Below are 13,284 nucleotides of genomic sequence, written 5' to 3'. Positions count from 1 at the left end.
AGGATGTTACAGCAGCATATGGGAAAGAGGAAAAAGGCTAAACTGGAGAACAGTGACAATTGTTTTATTATTGCTATGGTGTTGCTGTAACTATTTAGGTTAACAATTAGGTAACATTTACATCATTCTTTTTTTCTACTGAAAATAGATTTTTGTCTCACAAAAGGCAAATTTTTATCCTGATTATGTTTCCTTGCTTCCTCTATTTCTGCCAGTTCTTCCACACGCTGTCTCCAATCCTGATCCACCCCCTTTCTATCTCACTAGAAAACAAACGGGCTTTTAAGGGATAATAAAATATAATAAGATAAGGCAAAAACTAACAAACACATTGGAATAGAAGAAAACAAACAGAAGGAAGAGAGCCCAAGAGAAGGCACAAGAATCAAAGATCCACTCATTTCTACACTCAGGAATCCAACGTGTGTGTGTGTGTGTGTGTGTGTGTGTGTGTGTGTGTGTGTGTAAAGGACCTGTAGGGCAAGAAGAGAGAAGAAAAAATAAAAGAAAATTACTAATAAAAAATAATTTTTTTAAAAAAGGAACAATCCTGATACCATATGTTGAGATAAGGAGCCACCAAAGATGCAGCTGAGTTTGGTTTTTGCTGGTCATCTGTTGCTGGACATGAGGCCTATACTTTAGTTTGTTTCCCAAGTACGACTCCCTTGGAGAAAACCCAGTTTTCATTTGCCAGGTTTTCAATTGGAGCTAGCTTCTGGGTGAGGGGTGGAGGCACACGCTCACTGCTTTCAGTTCTAGGACCCCTTTTGTCACAGATACATGTAGGTTAGGCCCTGTATTTGGATCAAACTTTTTCATAGATTTCCCTACCCTTTAACTCAGGAACAAGCCCTAATCTTTGTTTCTCCTACTCCCTGAGCCCTGTTGCTTCCAACCCTAAATTTATTTGGCATATAAGCTAAAGGAAGTTTCACAAATGTGGAACATTGGCGGTATATAACTTAACAATCTTAACAGGTTAAGCTAAAAGCACAGCCCTTGTCATTAGCAAACAGACCTGATGTTGGCACACTTTCTCAGCCCCTTACCTTATTCCTACACCAGAGTGGATTTATTCTCTCTATGAAGAATTGTTGCTGATTTTTCAGGGTAATCTTTGTCATCTGTCTTGTGTAGAAATCGTCCCTGGGACTAAAGTTCTGAGTCTGTCTGTTTTCAGTGTTTCTTCCAGGGTTCATAAAAATTCTGTGAGTTCATAAAAATTCTGCACTTAAGGCTTAGGGAACATTGACAAAGATTGTCAGAGCCAGAGGACTGGGGAATTTGTTGTAGAACTGTGTCTTCTAGGAGTGTCAGAAGCTACCCCCATAAAGTCTCACCAACATGACAACTTATACATGAGCTGAACAAGGGCAACAGTAATTGACATACTAACATGTCAATGTGGACAGAAGAAAGTCCCTGAGGCATCAACCCTACACAAGAACTACAGGAAATGAAGGAATTATGGGGGAGGGGGAAATAGTCTTCCCTGGGGAGAAGCACAGCAACTGGTTATCAAACACCATATGGCCATCCCTAAAGCACATACATACATACAAGGGACATTATATAGACTGAGAAGGTTGCATTTATGTGTTTAGGAACCCCCCTACAACCCAATTTCATTAATGAAAATGTAGCTATGAATTTGAAAGAGAGCAAAAATGGGTATATGGAAGGATTTAAGGAAGAAAAAAAAAAGGAAGGGGAATGATGTAACTATATTATAATATCAAAAAGTAAAAAAAAAAAACCAACATAGTAACTCATATTATCTGTGTTACCACACACTGAACTATTTGTGGGGTATGTTCCACCTTTCCTGTTTTTATAGTGTCCACATTTTATCACAAGCACCATCCCCTCCCATATGTGGCTTCCAGACTTTTAGGGAAAGCCCTGGGAGTCGAACCTAATCTATGGGTTGAGGTGATGTGATGAGTTTACTATTATCATCTGGTTTCAAATTCTTCAAGATCAGAAGAAGGCCAAGGTACTATTGAAAGCTGTGAGGCATTTCACTTGCCTTAAGTATGAGTCTGCAGGGATACAGCTTAAGCTATTTAAGATAAAGAAGATAATTATTCTGGGCATAGGCTACTCCAGGGAAGGCTGGGCTGGGCATTCATCCCATCCCTTCAGCCCTGGATTCAACCATACTTGAAGTGTGATGTCCTGCAAAAGTATTTGTACTTGAATCATTACATAATATTAGTTTGTGTTGGATTATTGGTCAATTGAAAGAAAATATTTATCTTGACATAGAGGAATTTCAGCCAGTACAGACAGACATCAAGCCTATCTTCTGGAATGTTCACTGCACAGGTATAAAATTGTGATTAAGTCAATTTGCCCATTGAAAAAGATAGAATTGTTTTCCATGTCACACAACATGGTAAATGTTACAAAATTTATTTCCCGTAGTAAAGCCATAATAATAGTTTCAAAGCCTATACATCACACCTAAGAATTTCTTTACAAGATAAACCTTGCAAGCAAGTCTGAAGGAGAATGAGCAGAGGTGAGGTTCAAATCACAGGGTCCAGAGGTCAATGAAAGCCAGTTATCCAAACTTCTCAGAAATTCTGTAACTTAAATTTCTTAAAAGAGTATTTGTAACAGTGGTCATACAGCACATAAAGACACAATAAAAAAGAAAGCTACAATTTGCTTGATGCATTTAAAAGCATTTTTTTTCAACAAAATACTTGCAAACCAAATTCAGGAACACATCAAAAACACCACTTACCATCAAGATGTGGGATGGTTCAGTATATGTTAATCAGTAATTGTTATAAATTATGTAACTTGACTCAAGGACAGAAATCACTTAGTAGTCTCAACAGAAACAAAAGGCCCTTGACAAAATGCAGCATCCTTTCATATTAAAAGACCTAAAGAAACTTGGAATATAAGAAACATATCTCAGAATAACAAAGGCTTCAAATGGCATGCCTATAACCAAAAATAAAACAATAAAACCTTTTAACTTTTCAAAGAACTGAGAATAAGTGACTGATAGTGTTTAGTCACAGATATCAACCTGTCACCCTCCACAAAGGATCCAGGGATAGCAAGAGGAGTATTGAGGAATTTCATCTTCTGGATTTGTCATGGCCGTTGCACAGTGAACCCACAGCAGCTGGAGTTACTTATACACAGGACCTACACGACACAGCAGGCCAGTTAAAAAGTCAAACACGGTGACGGTGGTGACAATGCTGCGGACCTCACTTCAAGAGCTGATGGCTTCTAAGGGGAGAGTCACTTGTGTTTGGGGTACGGCCACCAGTAGGTAGCCCATGCCCTAGTGGATGCCTTCATAGCCACGTGCACACGAGCACCCCTAATTGGACTCAGTGGGCTAAAAAATGAAAATGAAAATAGAAAACACAGACAAGAATTGTCAGGAGAACGTCTGGGGTGAGGTATACATAGGGATATTGGAAAGGAAGTATGGGGTAGACAAAGTCAAATTGTGTGTGTGTGTGTGTGTGTGTGTGAAATTTCCAAAGAACAATCAAAATATACTAAAAGAAAAAAAAAACAGTAGAAAGTCCACCTGAGTGCTGGTCTTGGTAAGTGGTATCTGAGAAAGAAACCACAGCATTCTAGAAATCTCATAGAGACCATTTTGGCTTCCAGAGATTCTTGTGTGTTATGGAAATTGTCCCCACATACCTTTCTTCCTTCTTTTCACTTCCATTGCTTCCCTATCTTCTTTCTCTTTCTTTATATCATGCCTACCCTGTGAAATAGGCTGCAGTCTCCCTACCCACAACTCTTTACACTGGTGCTATAATAGCCCACATCCATGTATTCCAAAGAGGGACTTGCTCCCAATTTTCTCAAGCTTTTGGCCAGGTCAAGCTATTTTCCATTCAATAACATATGCCTAGCTGGAAAAGTCTAAACCTAACTCTATCCCACTACCTGCACTCATGCCTTCTGGGGTCCCTTCTTCCTGATATGCAGCCCAGTGGACTGAAAAGCATCCTGGGGCTCCAGTGATAAGAGCCATGGAATTTCTAGTGCACATTTGGCGAAAGACTGTCTTACATTAGCAGTGACTTGGGGCCATTCATCCTCCCTCTGTATTGTATTTGAGCAAAAAACAGCATCTTCTCTGAGTTTCTGGAACATAATTAGCAATTTTAGGATTAAATGCATCCTTTGTGCTGTCTTTTCCACAGAACAAACAAACTATAGATTTTCTCAATTACAGAAGAAAGATAAAATAGGAAAAAATTCATTTGTGGACAAATATCTTAAGACATTCTTTGTGGTACTAATTAGAAATCAGGAGGGGTGCCCATGCTTAAATTTCTTAGTCTAAGCCTGATTATCAATACCATTAGAAATAAGAGCACACAATAAAGCCTGGAGGTAATGGCTCACGCCTTTAATACCAGCACTCAGGAGGCAGAGGCAGGTGAATTTCTGTGAGTCCAAGGCTAGCCTGTTCTACAAAGATAGTACCAGGACAGCAATTACACAGAAAAATTCCGTCTTGAAAAAAAAAAGACAAACACTCAATAAATATTGGAGGATAAGAATTCTTGTCATCTGATTTGGAACTCTTAGAAGTTATATATAAATTTTAGAGGTTTAGTATACAGCTTTTAACATTTCAATAAAATAATTCAATTGTTCACTCAGTTAAAGGGACTGCTACTTATTAGTACTGCTCAATTACACTTATCAAACTCCACAATAATTCATCAGTGCTACTGAAATACTCCATAAGCAAGAAAGTCCAGATCAGTATATGCATACAGTGTATCTATGTCAATTTAGATGGTTTTTAAACATACACACAGAGAGATGTAAATCTTATACACACAACACAAAGCTATCTCACCAAGAACATTAAACTGCTGGATATTTTTTTTACATTATTCATGCTCTATTCTTGAAATGTTTTTCTGTAAAAAATGTCCCTCAAAACTTGCTCATTTTTACGTGTATGTCACACTCTGTTTTTGAAGGAGCTGAATATTATTGATTTATATGAAAATAACCCCAACTTTGCAGTTTCCTTGGAAATTACCATGTGATAAGTAGTGTAAGAGTTTCACACAAATCAGGGTTGCTAGGACTCAACCTATATCATCATGAGACAAAGCCTGGCTTCTTAAATCCCTCAAAGAGAACTAACCTGGCAGAATTCATAATTTGTGTTTTTTGTTGTCTGTAATATAAATTTAGCTAGATAGTACATAACATTAAAAAATAAATCAAACTTCTTGAGCTGTACTTCATAGTAACTTAAGCATTGATAAATATGGGGTTATAGTAATCAAGAGCATTAGATGGGCGTTTCCAGATACAGAGACACCATTAGCATCGCTCATTCTCAGCAGACAGGGTACGTGACTTTTACCCTCCACACATCTGTCAGTCATGAAAAGGTCAAGTCTTACAGGAGACCAAGCAACCTGCATTAAAACTTCTTCTTTATGTTCTCATTTTGTGATATCTGTTATTGGTCATTTTTATTACTGGCATCTTTCCCCCGGATATTTCTCAAGCAAGATCAAAGCCTGTCTCATTTATCTCCTTTTCTAGATATTGTAAGTGAGAACTGGGTCACATAAAAACTCAATACACGTTGAAAACACCAATGAATGGGTCTTTCTTTGATTACTAACACTGAGAAAAGGTTACATATATATATATGTATATAGTATATACATATATATGTATATATACATATATATAGTAAAAGTAAAGAAAAGAAATAAGAACATGTTAAATTTAATAATGTTATGAGTGGGAGTTGTCACAGTGTAGACAGTTTCATAGGCTTATGTTGGCTTTCAGAGTCAAATTACATGCAATTTAACCGAAATTTAATAACGTTTAGCTGCAGATTTGAAGGAATTTTGCTTCTATCATAGTTTTAAAATTAGGATTTAAATTAATTCCAAATACAATATGGTATTTCAATTCATGTCCATTGTGTATAGCCATCAACTATTTTAAGAGAATTTTTTTGGCTATGTAGCCCAGATTGACTTTGAACTCATTTTAATCCTCCTGCTTCAACTCCTAAGTGTTACAGTTTTAACATAGATAACACCAGTATGAGAGAGTATACAGTATACAAAGAGATTTAACCTCAATAAATTTTCATATAATACTTTCACAAATTGAAAAACTCTGGCTGGGTTATCTAGTCTACTAGGATCATTGTATCATGTAAATGTTGATGTTTGTCCAGTGATATTAGGAATATTATTATAGATCCCTGTCTCCCAACCATTATTATTTACTTTAGCAACAGAACACTACTTATTAATCTCCTTACAAGCACTCTCTCTTTAATTGTTTGTTCTTTTGTTACAACTTGAGTCAAGGGACAAGAGAATCTTTGGTAGGTGCTATTTATTTATATGAGCTGATAATAGACCTATCTTTTAAGATTATCTTACAGAGGGCAGAAGGTTCTGTAGAGGATACGGTCTACTATAACTGTAGCTTCCTAAAATGATCTTTAGTTCTCAGTTAATATTTGTTATGCACTATACATTAGGCTGTGAGCATAGGACAGAGAGAAATTTTCTAATTTCATGGCGGGGGGAGGAAATAATAAGCAGAAATAAGAGAAAATGAGAAATGCTATGGTAAATAATTATTGAGACCCATGCTAATATTCGCAATATTCAGCCACAGAAAGGAACAACAGTTCCAGTGTTAACACCAATCTCAGCATCATTATCAACACCAAGATCAGCATCAATGCGACCCTGGCTATCTTGGTACTTACCATCACAATTACATTTGCTGCTGGAATTGGGAGATTTTCTATTTCAAGATCTTGACCAGAAGCAGCCAACAGATTAAGAGACGGGTCATATGCAGGTCTAGGAAATGCTGAGTTGACAATTTGGTGATGTTTGCTTATTTGAACTTCAGAAGGGGAATGGTAGCTATGTTTATATGCCTCTTGAGCTATGTCCAGGCTCTTCTCAATATCTTGTGAATGGCGATAAATGAACACCGGCTTCCAACTCTTCTTTTGACGAATAGCCAAGAAGTGATCATTATTTCCAGAAGAACACCCTACAAGATATAAGAGTCAGAAAGAAAATAAAAGATCCTATCCAGAAAAACATGTAGACTAGCTATGTTTTTTGGGTATGCGTGTGTGTGTGTGTGTGTGTGTGTGTGTGTATGTGTGTGTATTCATGTACTTGTGGATGCCAAAGGTTAACATTGGGTACCTTCCACTATAGCTCCCCACCACATCTTTTGAGAAAGAATCTCTCACTGAATCTAAATTCACCAATTCAGTGAGACCGGTAGACCAGCAAACACCAGGGCTCTTCCTGCCTCTGTTCCCCTAGAGCTATGATTATAGGCATGCCATCCACTCCTGACTCTTTAGGGCTGTGTCAGGAATCTAAATTCAGCTCCTTATTCTTGAGCAGCAAGTATTTTACTAACAGAGACAACTCCACAGTGTCTCTTCCTTCTACAACATCGTATAGATTTGTATATCTGGATGACCTGTCTGCTTCTCAAATGCTAAACATCTATACTGTTTTTAAACTTTCTCTTATTTTGCTGATAACCATATACACATAATTATGTTATATATTATTTTTATATAAATTATTAATGCACAAATTTTAAAAAATATTTATTTATTATGTATACAATATTCTATCTGTGTGTATGACTGCAGGCCAGAAGAGGGCACCAGACCTCATTACAGATGGTTGTGAGCCACCATGTGGTTGCTGGGAATTGAACTCAGGACCTTTGGAAGAGCAGGCAATGCTCTTAACCACTGAGCCATCTCTCCAGCCCTAATGCACAAAATTTTTATCCCATGTTTATAGGTTTTTTTAAGCAGATTAGGCTTAGACAACCAAAGGCAGAAATTTGAGTATGTTCACGGCAACAATTTTTAATTGTTTGATAGTACCATTATTCACCATATTGTAAAATTATATACATTTCTCAGCCTTTCTCTTCACTTAATACTACTTGAAAATATATTTCCATTCATATGTGATTAAACATAAATGTGAAGAGAAATATATAAAACTTTGCTTTCAGCTTTGGTAATGACTCAGATATATTGTTGATGAAGTGGAATCATGATCTAGAAACCATGTGTTAAAGAGCAACGACAAAGAAGAATTCTGCTGTCTGGTAGAAGGAGAACGAAATGGCTACCTCTTAATTTCAACTCAGACTCCATGTAGTAGAGAAACAATTTTCTATCTTATTATAGCTGTTGTTATTTTAAATGTGTTAGTTATAGCAATTGAGCCTAAATGCTAGCAAGTACATTAACATTAACTATTTCTCCTATTAGACAAATATTCTTTTAATTTAATAACCACTGATCTTGTTGGTCAATGACCATACTAATATATAGATATCATATCTAATTAAAAAGTATAAGCTGGTTAATGAACACACAGCCTAAGCATGCTTTGGGAAAACTAATGATGACCAGGGTGAGAATGTGTGAGGATGTCCAGGTGTCAGTTTATTCTGAGGTACATAGTGAGGTGTAGCTTGTCTCAAAAGGGGAGCAAAGAAAAAACAATAACTCACAAAGTGAGGGCATTGCCTAGAGTCTTGTTTTGCTTTATAATGCTGTTATAAGCACCATAATATATTCTTTTTCTGTTTGCTCTCATTAGAAAGCAAATAGATATCTAAAAGAATGATAAAAAATAAAAACAAACCACAATAGGACAAAACAACCAAACAGCGAAAAAGAAAAGCCAAAGAAAAAGCACAAGAAACACAAATAGATGTAGACACACACACACACACAAACATTTGTATATAACATGGAAAACATAATATATAAGTTAAGATCAGTAAGGAAAAAAAAAGCACAGACAAATTATGAAACAAAAAAAAATCTGAAAATATCTTTGAGTTCAATTGTGTTGGCCATCTACTGGTCTTGGAGCCTGGCCTTAAGTGTGGTTAGATTAGTCATAGATGAATTTGGCTTTTTTCACTTAGCATGATGACACTGGTTCTATCTTAACTCCTGCAAATAACGTGACTTTGCCCATTTTGGACAGGGGTTGCTGAATAAAACTCCATTGTGTATGTGTGTCACATTCTTTTATTCACCCATTTATAGTCATATCTAATCGATAGCAAGGTAGATTCCATACCTTCATTATGTTTATCATGGGTGTACAGGTTATCATTACTGTATACCTACTCCTGGGTCTATGTCCAAGTGTCTTACAACTAGATCACATGAAAGATCAAATATCAAATTATCTCAAAGAACTTAAAAGGGCATGGAAGGTTGGAGGCCTGAGTGGACTACATCTCATATGCCGTATCTTTTCATACTACACAGAACTGGAAGACTGGGGGACAATGCACAAAACATTGAAATGAAAAATGAGTAAGAGCAAGGGAGCAAGCGGAACAGAATGTCTAGTACATTAGAAAGGAGATCCTCTATGTACATCTCATGTCTGGTTTTATTCATCTCCAGCCAGCACACAGAGGGTGCCGGGACACAGAAGAAAGAGACACTAGCTCTAATTCTTAGCTGTACATAAAAACACCTCACAAGTCTGGATTGTACTGTAGTGCCTCCCATCTTCCTCCCCTCTCTCCTTTGGCCTGCCTTGAGCAAGACTCTACCCTCTGCATTATTCCATGGTGAGGAGTGAGAGGGACAGAAAGTGCTCACTGGATGGAATTCTCTCCTGAGATAATGGCATTCAGGCATTCATTGTGGTAAAGCTGTCATGACATATAAGCTCCTAAAGGCTCTCACCTCTCAACACTGTTGCAATGGATTTAAGTTTCTAACAAAGGAACTTTGGGAAGACACTGGACCATAGGAAGAGTTAGCATACAAAACAAGTAAGAAACTCGGACAACTTGAAGGCAAGAAAACAGACCCCCTCGCCCCAAGAAAAAGCCACGAACCTCGACAGCTATTTCTCTAAAGGAGACATATAGATGAGTGACAGGAAGATGAAAACAGTTTACGCATCAGCAATCATCAGGAAAACCAAACTGAAATGATGTATCACTCTATTCCTGCTTAGGATTGCTTTTATCCATGTGGAGAGGATGGAGAAAAGGAAGCCATCAAACATTACAGATAGAAATGTCCAACTAAGCGGTGACATGGTTTCCTTTCAGCATTTAAACAAGAACTTTCCTATGACCCATCAATGTCCCTTTGGAGAAGACAACTGAACAACTGAAATGAGCATATTGAAGAGATATTGACATTGTTACAACCATTGTAGGGCTAAGCTCTACATCCAAAATATAGAATCAACCCAAGTGTCTACAAATCATGGAGCAGGTACAGCATTTATACAATATAACACTGTTTGTCCTGTAAAGAGAAGGAATCCTGGGTCTGGAGAGATGGCTCAAAGGTTAAGAGCACTGACTTCTCTTCCACAGGTCCTGAGTTCAATTCCCAGCAGCCACATGGTGTCTCATAACCATCTGTAATAAGATCTGGTGCCCTCTTTTGGCATGCAGGCATAAATGCAGGCAGAACTCTGTAATATAATAAATAAACATTTTTTTAATAAAAAGGAAATATGATTATTTGTAGCAACATGGTAGAGGCTGGAGGACATTATGATGTAGTAAGATAATCATGTTTGTTGCATGATCTCATTTTTGGAATATAAATAGCTAAGCTCATAGAAGTAGAAAGTAGAGTAATGATTGCCAGAGGCTGGGGTTAGGCTACACTATACACCATATACTTTTACCTAAACTTCACATTTTGTACAAAATTTAACTCATAAATCTCAAAAGCCTAAAGATATGTGATCACCCAACTTTTAGAAGAAAACAAAAAATGAACTGTATTTAAGTTTTGACCAAGAGTTTGGGAAGATAATACTAAATTCACATATAATAAAAGAAAACTCTGTATGGAGTTGGTGAGGCATCTCACTGCATCAGGTACCTGCCGCCAAGCTTTTGACCTGAGTTCAATTCCTGGAACCCACGTGGAGGAAGGAGAGCACAGATTCCCACAAGCTATTCTTTGACCTACACTTATACACCCTCACACACAGAGAGAGAAAGATGGGGAGACTAAAAAATAAATAATATAATAACATGATAAGTATTAATATAATACAATGATGAGGCTGCAGAGAGGGCTCAGCAGTTGAGAGTATGGCCTCTTTTTGCACAGGAATTCAGTTGTTCAGTTGATAACACTCATTAGGGAGACTTACAAACACCTGTAATTTGACCCTCCAGGAAAATAATCTGTTGCCTCTGAGTTTCAGGGAAACCTGCACCCACATACAAAAATACCCACATAGACATGCACATAATTTAAAATAAAATACATATTAAAATTGACAAATTTGGCATTAAATTTTTTGTTATGAGAAAGACACTGAGTGAAAGCTGGAAAAAACTATATACAGATTGGGAGGAAGTAATTTCAAGCCGCAGAGCTGACAGTGAACCAGCCATCTCAAAATTCATCAGTTGGCAGAAAAACTAATGTCAAAATGGGATAAAGACCTGACATATATGAAAGAGATGCCTAGGTGGCTAATAAGTGAATGAAAGTATGTCCAAATTAGTAGTTATTGGTGAATGCATATTTAAAGAATTTAGAAATTCTAAAGTGAAAATTGCTAGTAGCATTCAGTACTGGAAAGAATCAAGAATAAAAGGAAGCTTCAGACCTGACTGGTGGGAATAAAAACAGACAGAGGCACGCTGGGAAGGATTTTGGCAGATTTTATAAAATTCAACATGTACTTACATATGAAACAGCCTGTTCTTGTCTCTGCACACTCACCCTAAAGAAACCCAGGATAAATCAACCTTATAGTAACACAAAATATTTTTGAATTTTTGTCTCAACTCTGTTTATGATCACTCTTGATGGAAATAACTCGAACAGCCTCCAAGTTGTTAATAAACAAACTATGGTGATCTGTACAAAGAAGTCTCACTCATTCATAAGAATGAATGAATCATTGATCTGCATGACATGAATAAATATGAAAGGCTTCACACTGAAAGTGTCAAAACATCATTGTGCCTTCCATTTAATTGACATTCTCAAGAGAAAAGACTCTGTTGTGATGAAGAATAAATCAATGATCATTAGCATGTGGGGTCTGGGTAAGGGAAGAAAGAATGAGAAGCTGAGTTCCATGGGAAGATAGGAGGAGCTGCAACCCAGTGTACAGGCATGGGGAGATCTACTGGGAGGTAGGAGGGGATATGATCTAATGTACGGGTATGGGGTGAGCATTTGCTCAGAGTAAAGCTTCACTCTAAGGTGTTCTAGAGATAGACGAGTTCACAGACCCTTTAGTTTTGTGGTGGAGGTTGAGGAATTAGTTGTTGATGCTTCAGTTTTCTGTTTGCAAAGTGGGAAGAAGCCACTTCGCAAATGAGTGAACATAGGAAAGATGCTGGAGGTTTAACAGAACGAAGAATGAGAAATTTCACCTAAGATATGTGCAAGCATGTTTCCTATGTTGATGACTCAGTGACATTTTTGCTACCTTTGAAGGATGCAGTGTTTCTCATAGAATGGTTAGGAAGTGGCTTTTTAAAGCCACACATCTACATTTAAAATAAGAGTACTTTTGTTATAAAAAGCAGCATTTGCATGAGAATAACCAATGAACTTTGCTAGTCATAAAATTACAGGATTGAAATTACCTTCTGGATATGACCCTAATAACATATGAAGAGATCTTTCACAAATGAAAGAGAGAGATGTACGCAATTACATGGGTAAGCCTGAGGACATTGCCATGTGTTATTTCAAATTCAAAATTGGCTATTCCGAGAAATGGAAGGTAGAACAGCCTTTTGAACACCCCTCAGAATGAGTCTTTGCACTGCAAGTTTTATGATGCTGACTTACAACAGGAAAAAAGTATGAAGCAACATTTTTGAAACACCCTTCCCTAAAAGAAACAATCAAAACAGGTCATTGGGCTATCCAACAATTGTGTTTTAAGCATTGTTAGCCCTTTCTTCTCTAAAGAGGAGAGATAAATGAGTAGCTACCAGGAGCTTTTCTTTCAAATGTCCACATAAAAACATGTATCCATAAGCAAACTATAAATGGATTTAAATAAAAATTGGAATTCATTTAGACAGATTTTGCTTACTCTTGATTTTTCTCTGAAAATGCTTTTCCATGCATATAAAAAATGACATCTTGGCACTTCTGGAAGCAACCAGCTCAAGAAGTTAAAGCCTTGAATACAAAAAGGAAAATATTAGAAAAAAATCTTCAGTCGCTTTGTA

At 37.0% G+C, this 13,284-nt stretch overlaps 1 protein-coding gene across 1 annotated transcript in view; it reads right to left on the bottom strand.

Moving 5' to 3' along the window:
* Positions 1-13,284, bottom strand: part of Ptprr (protein tyrosine phosphatase receptor type R) — a 231,502-nt gene that overhangs the window by 207,798 nt on the left and 10,420 nt on the right. Inside the window, exon 2 of the mRNA XM_057758049.1 lies at positions 6,776-7,071. Coding sequence (XP_057614032.1) covers positions 6,776-7,071 — 296 coding nt within the window. The remainder of the gene's footprint in view (positions 1-6,775; positions 7,072-13,284) is intronic.

Source organism: Chionomys nivalis, chromosome 25 (genome assembly GCF_950005125.1).
Source record: "Chionomys nivalis chromosome 25, mChiNiv1.1, whole genome shotgun sequence".
Classification (NCBI taxonomy): domain Eukaryota; kingdom Metazoa; phylum Chordata; class Mammalia; order Rodentia; family Cricetidae; genus Chionomys; species Chionomys nivalis.
The sequence above is the reverse complement of the archived record's forward strand: the minus strand, read 5'-3'. Positions and strand labels throughout refer to the sequence as shown.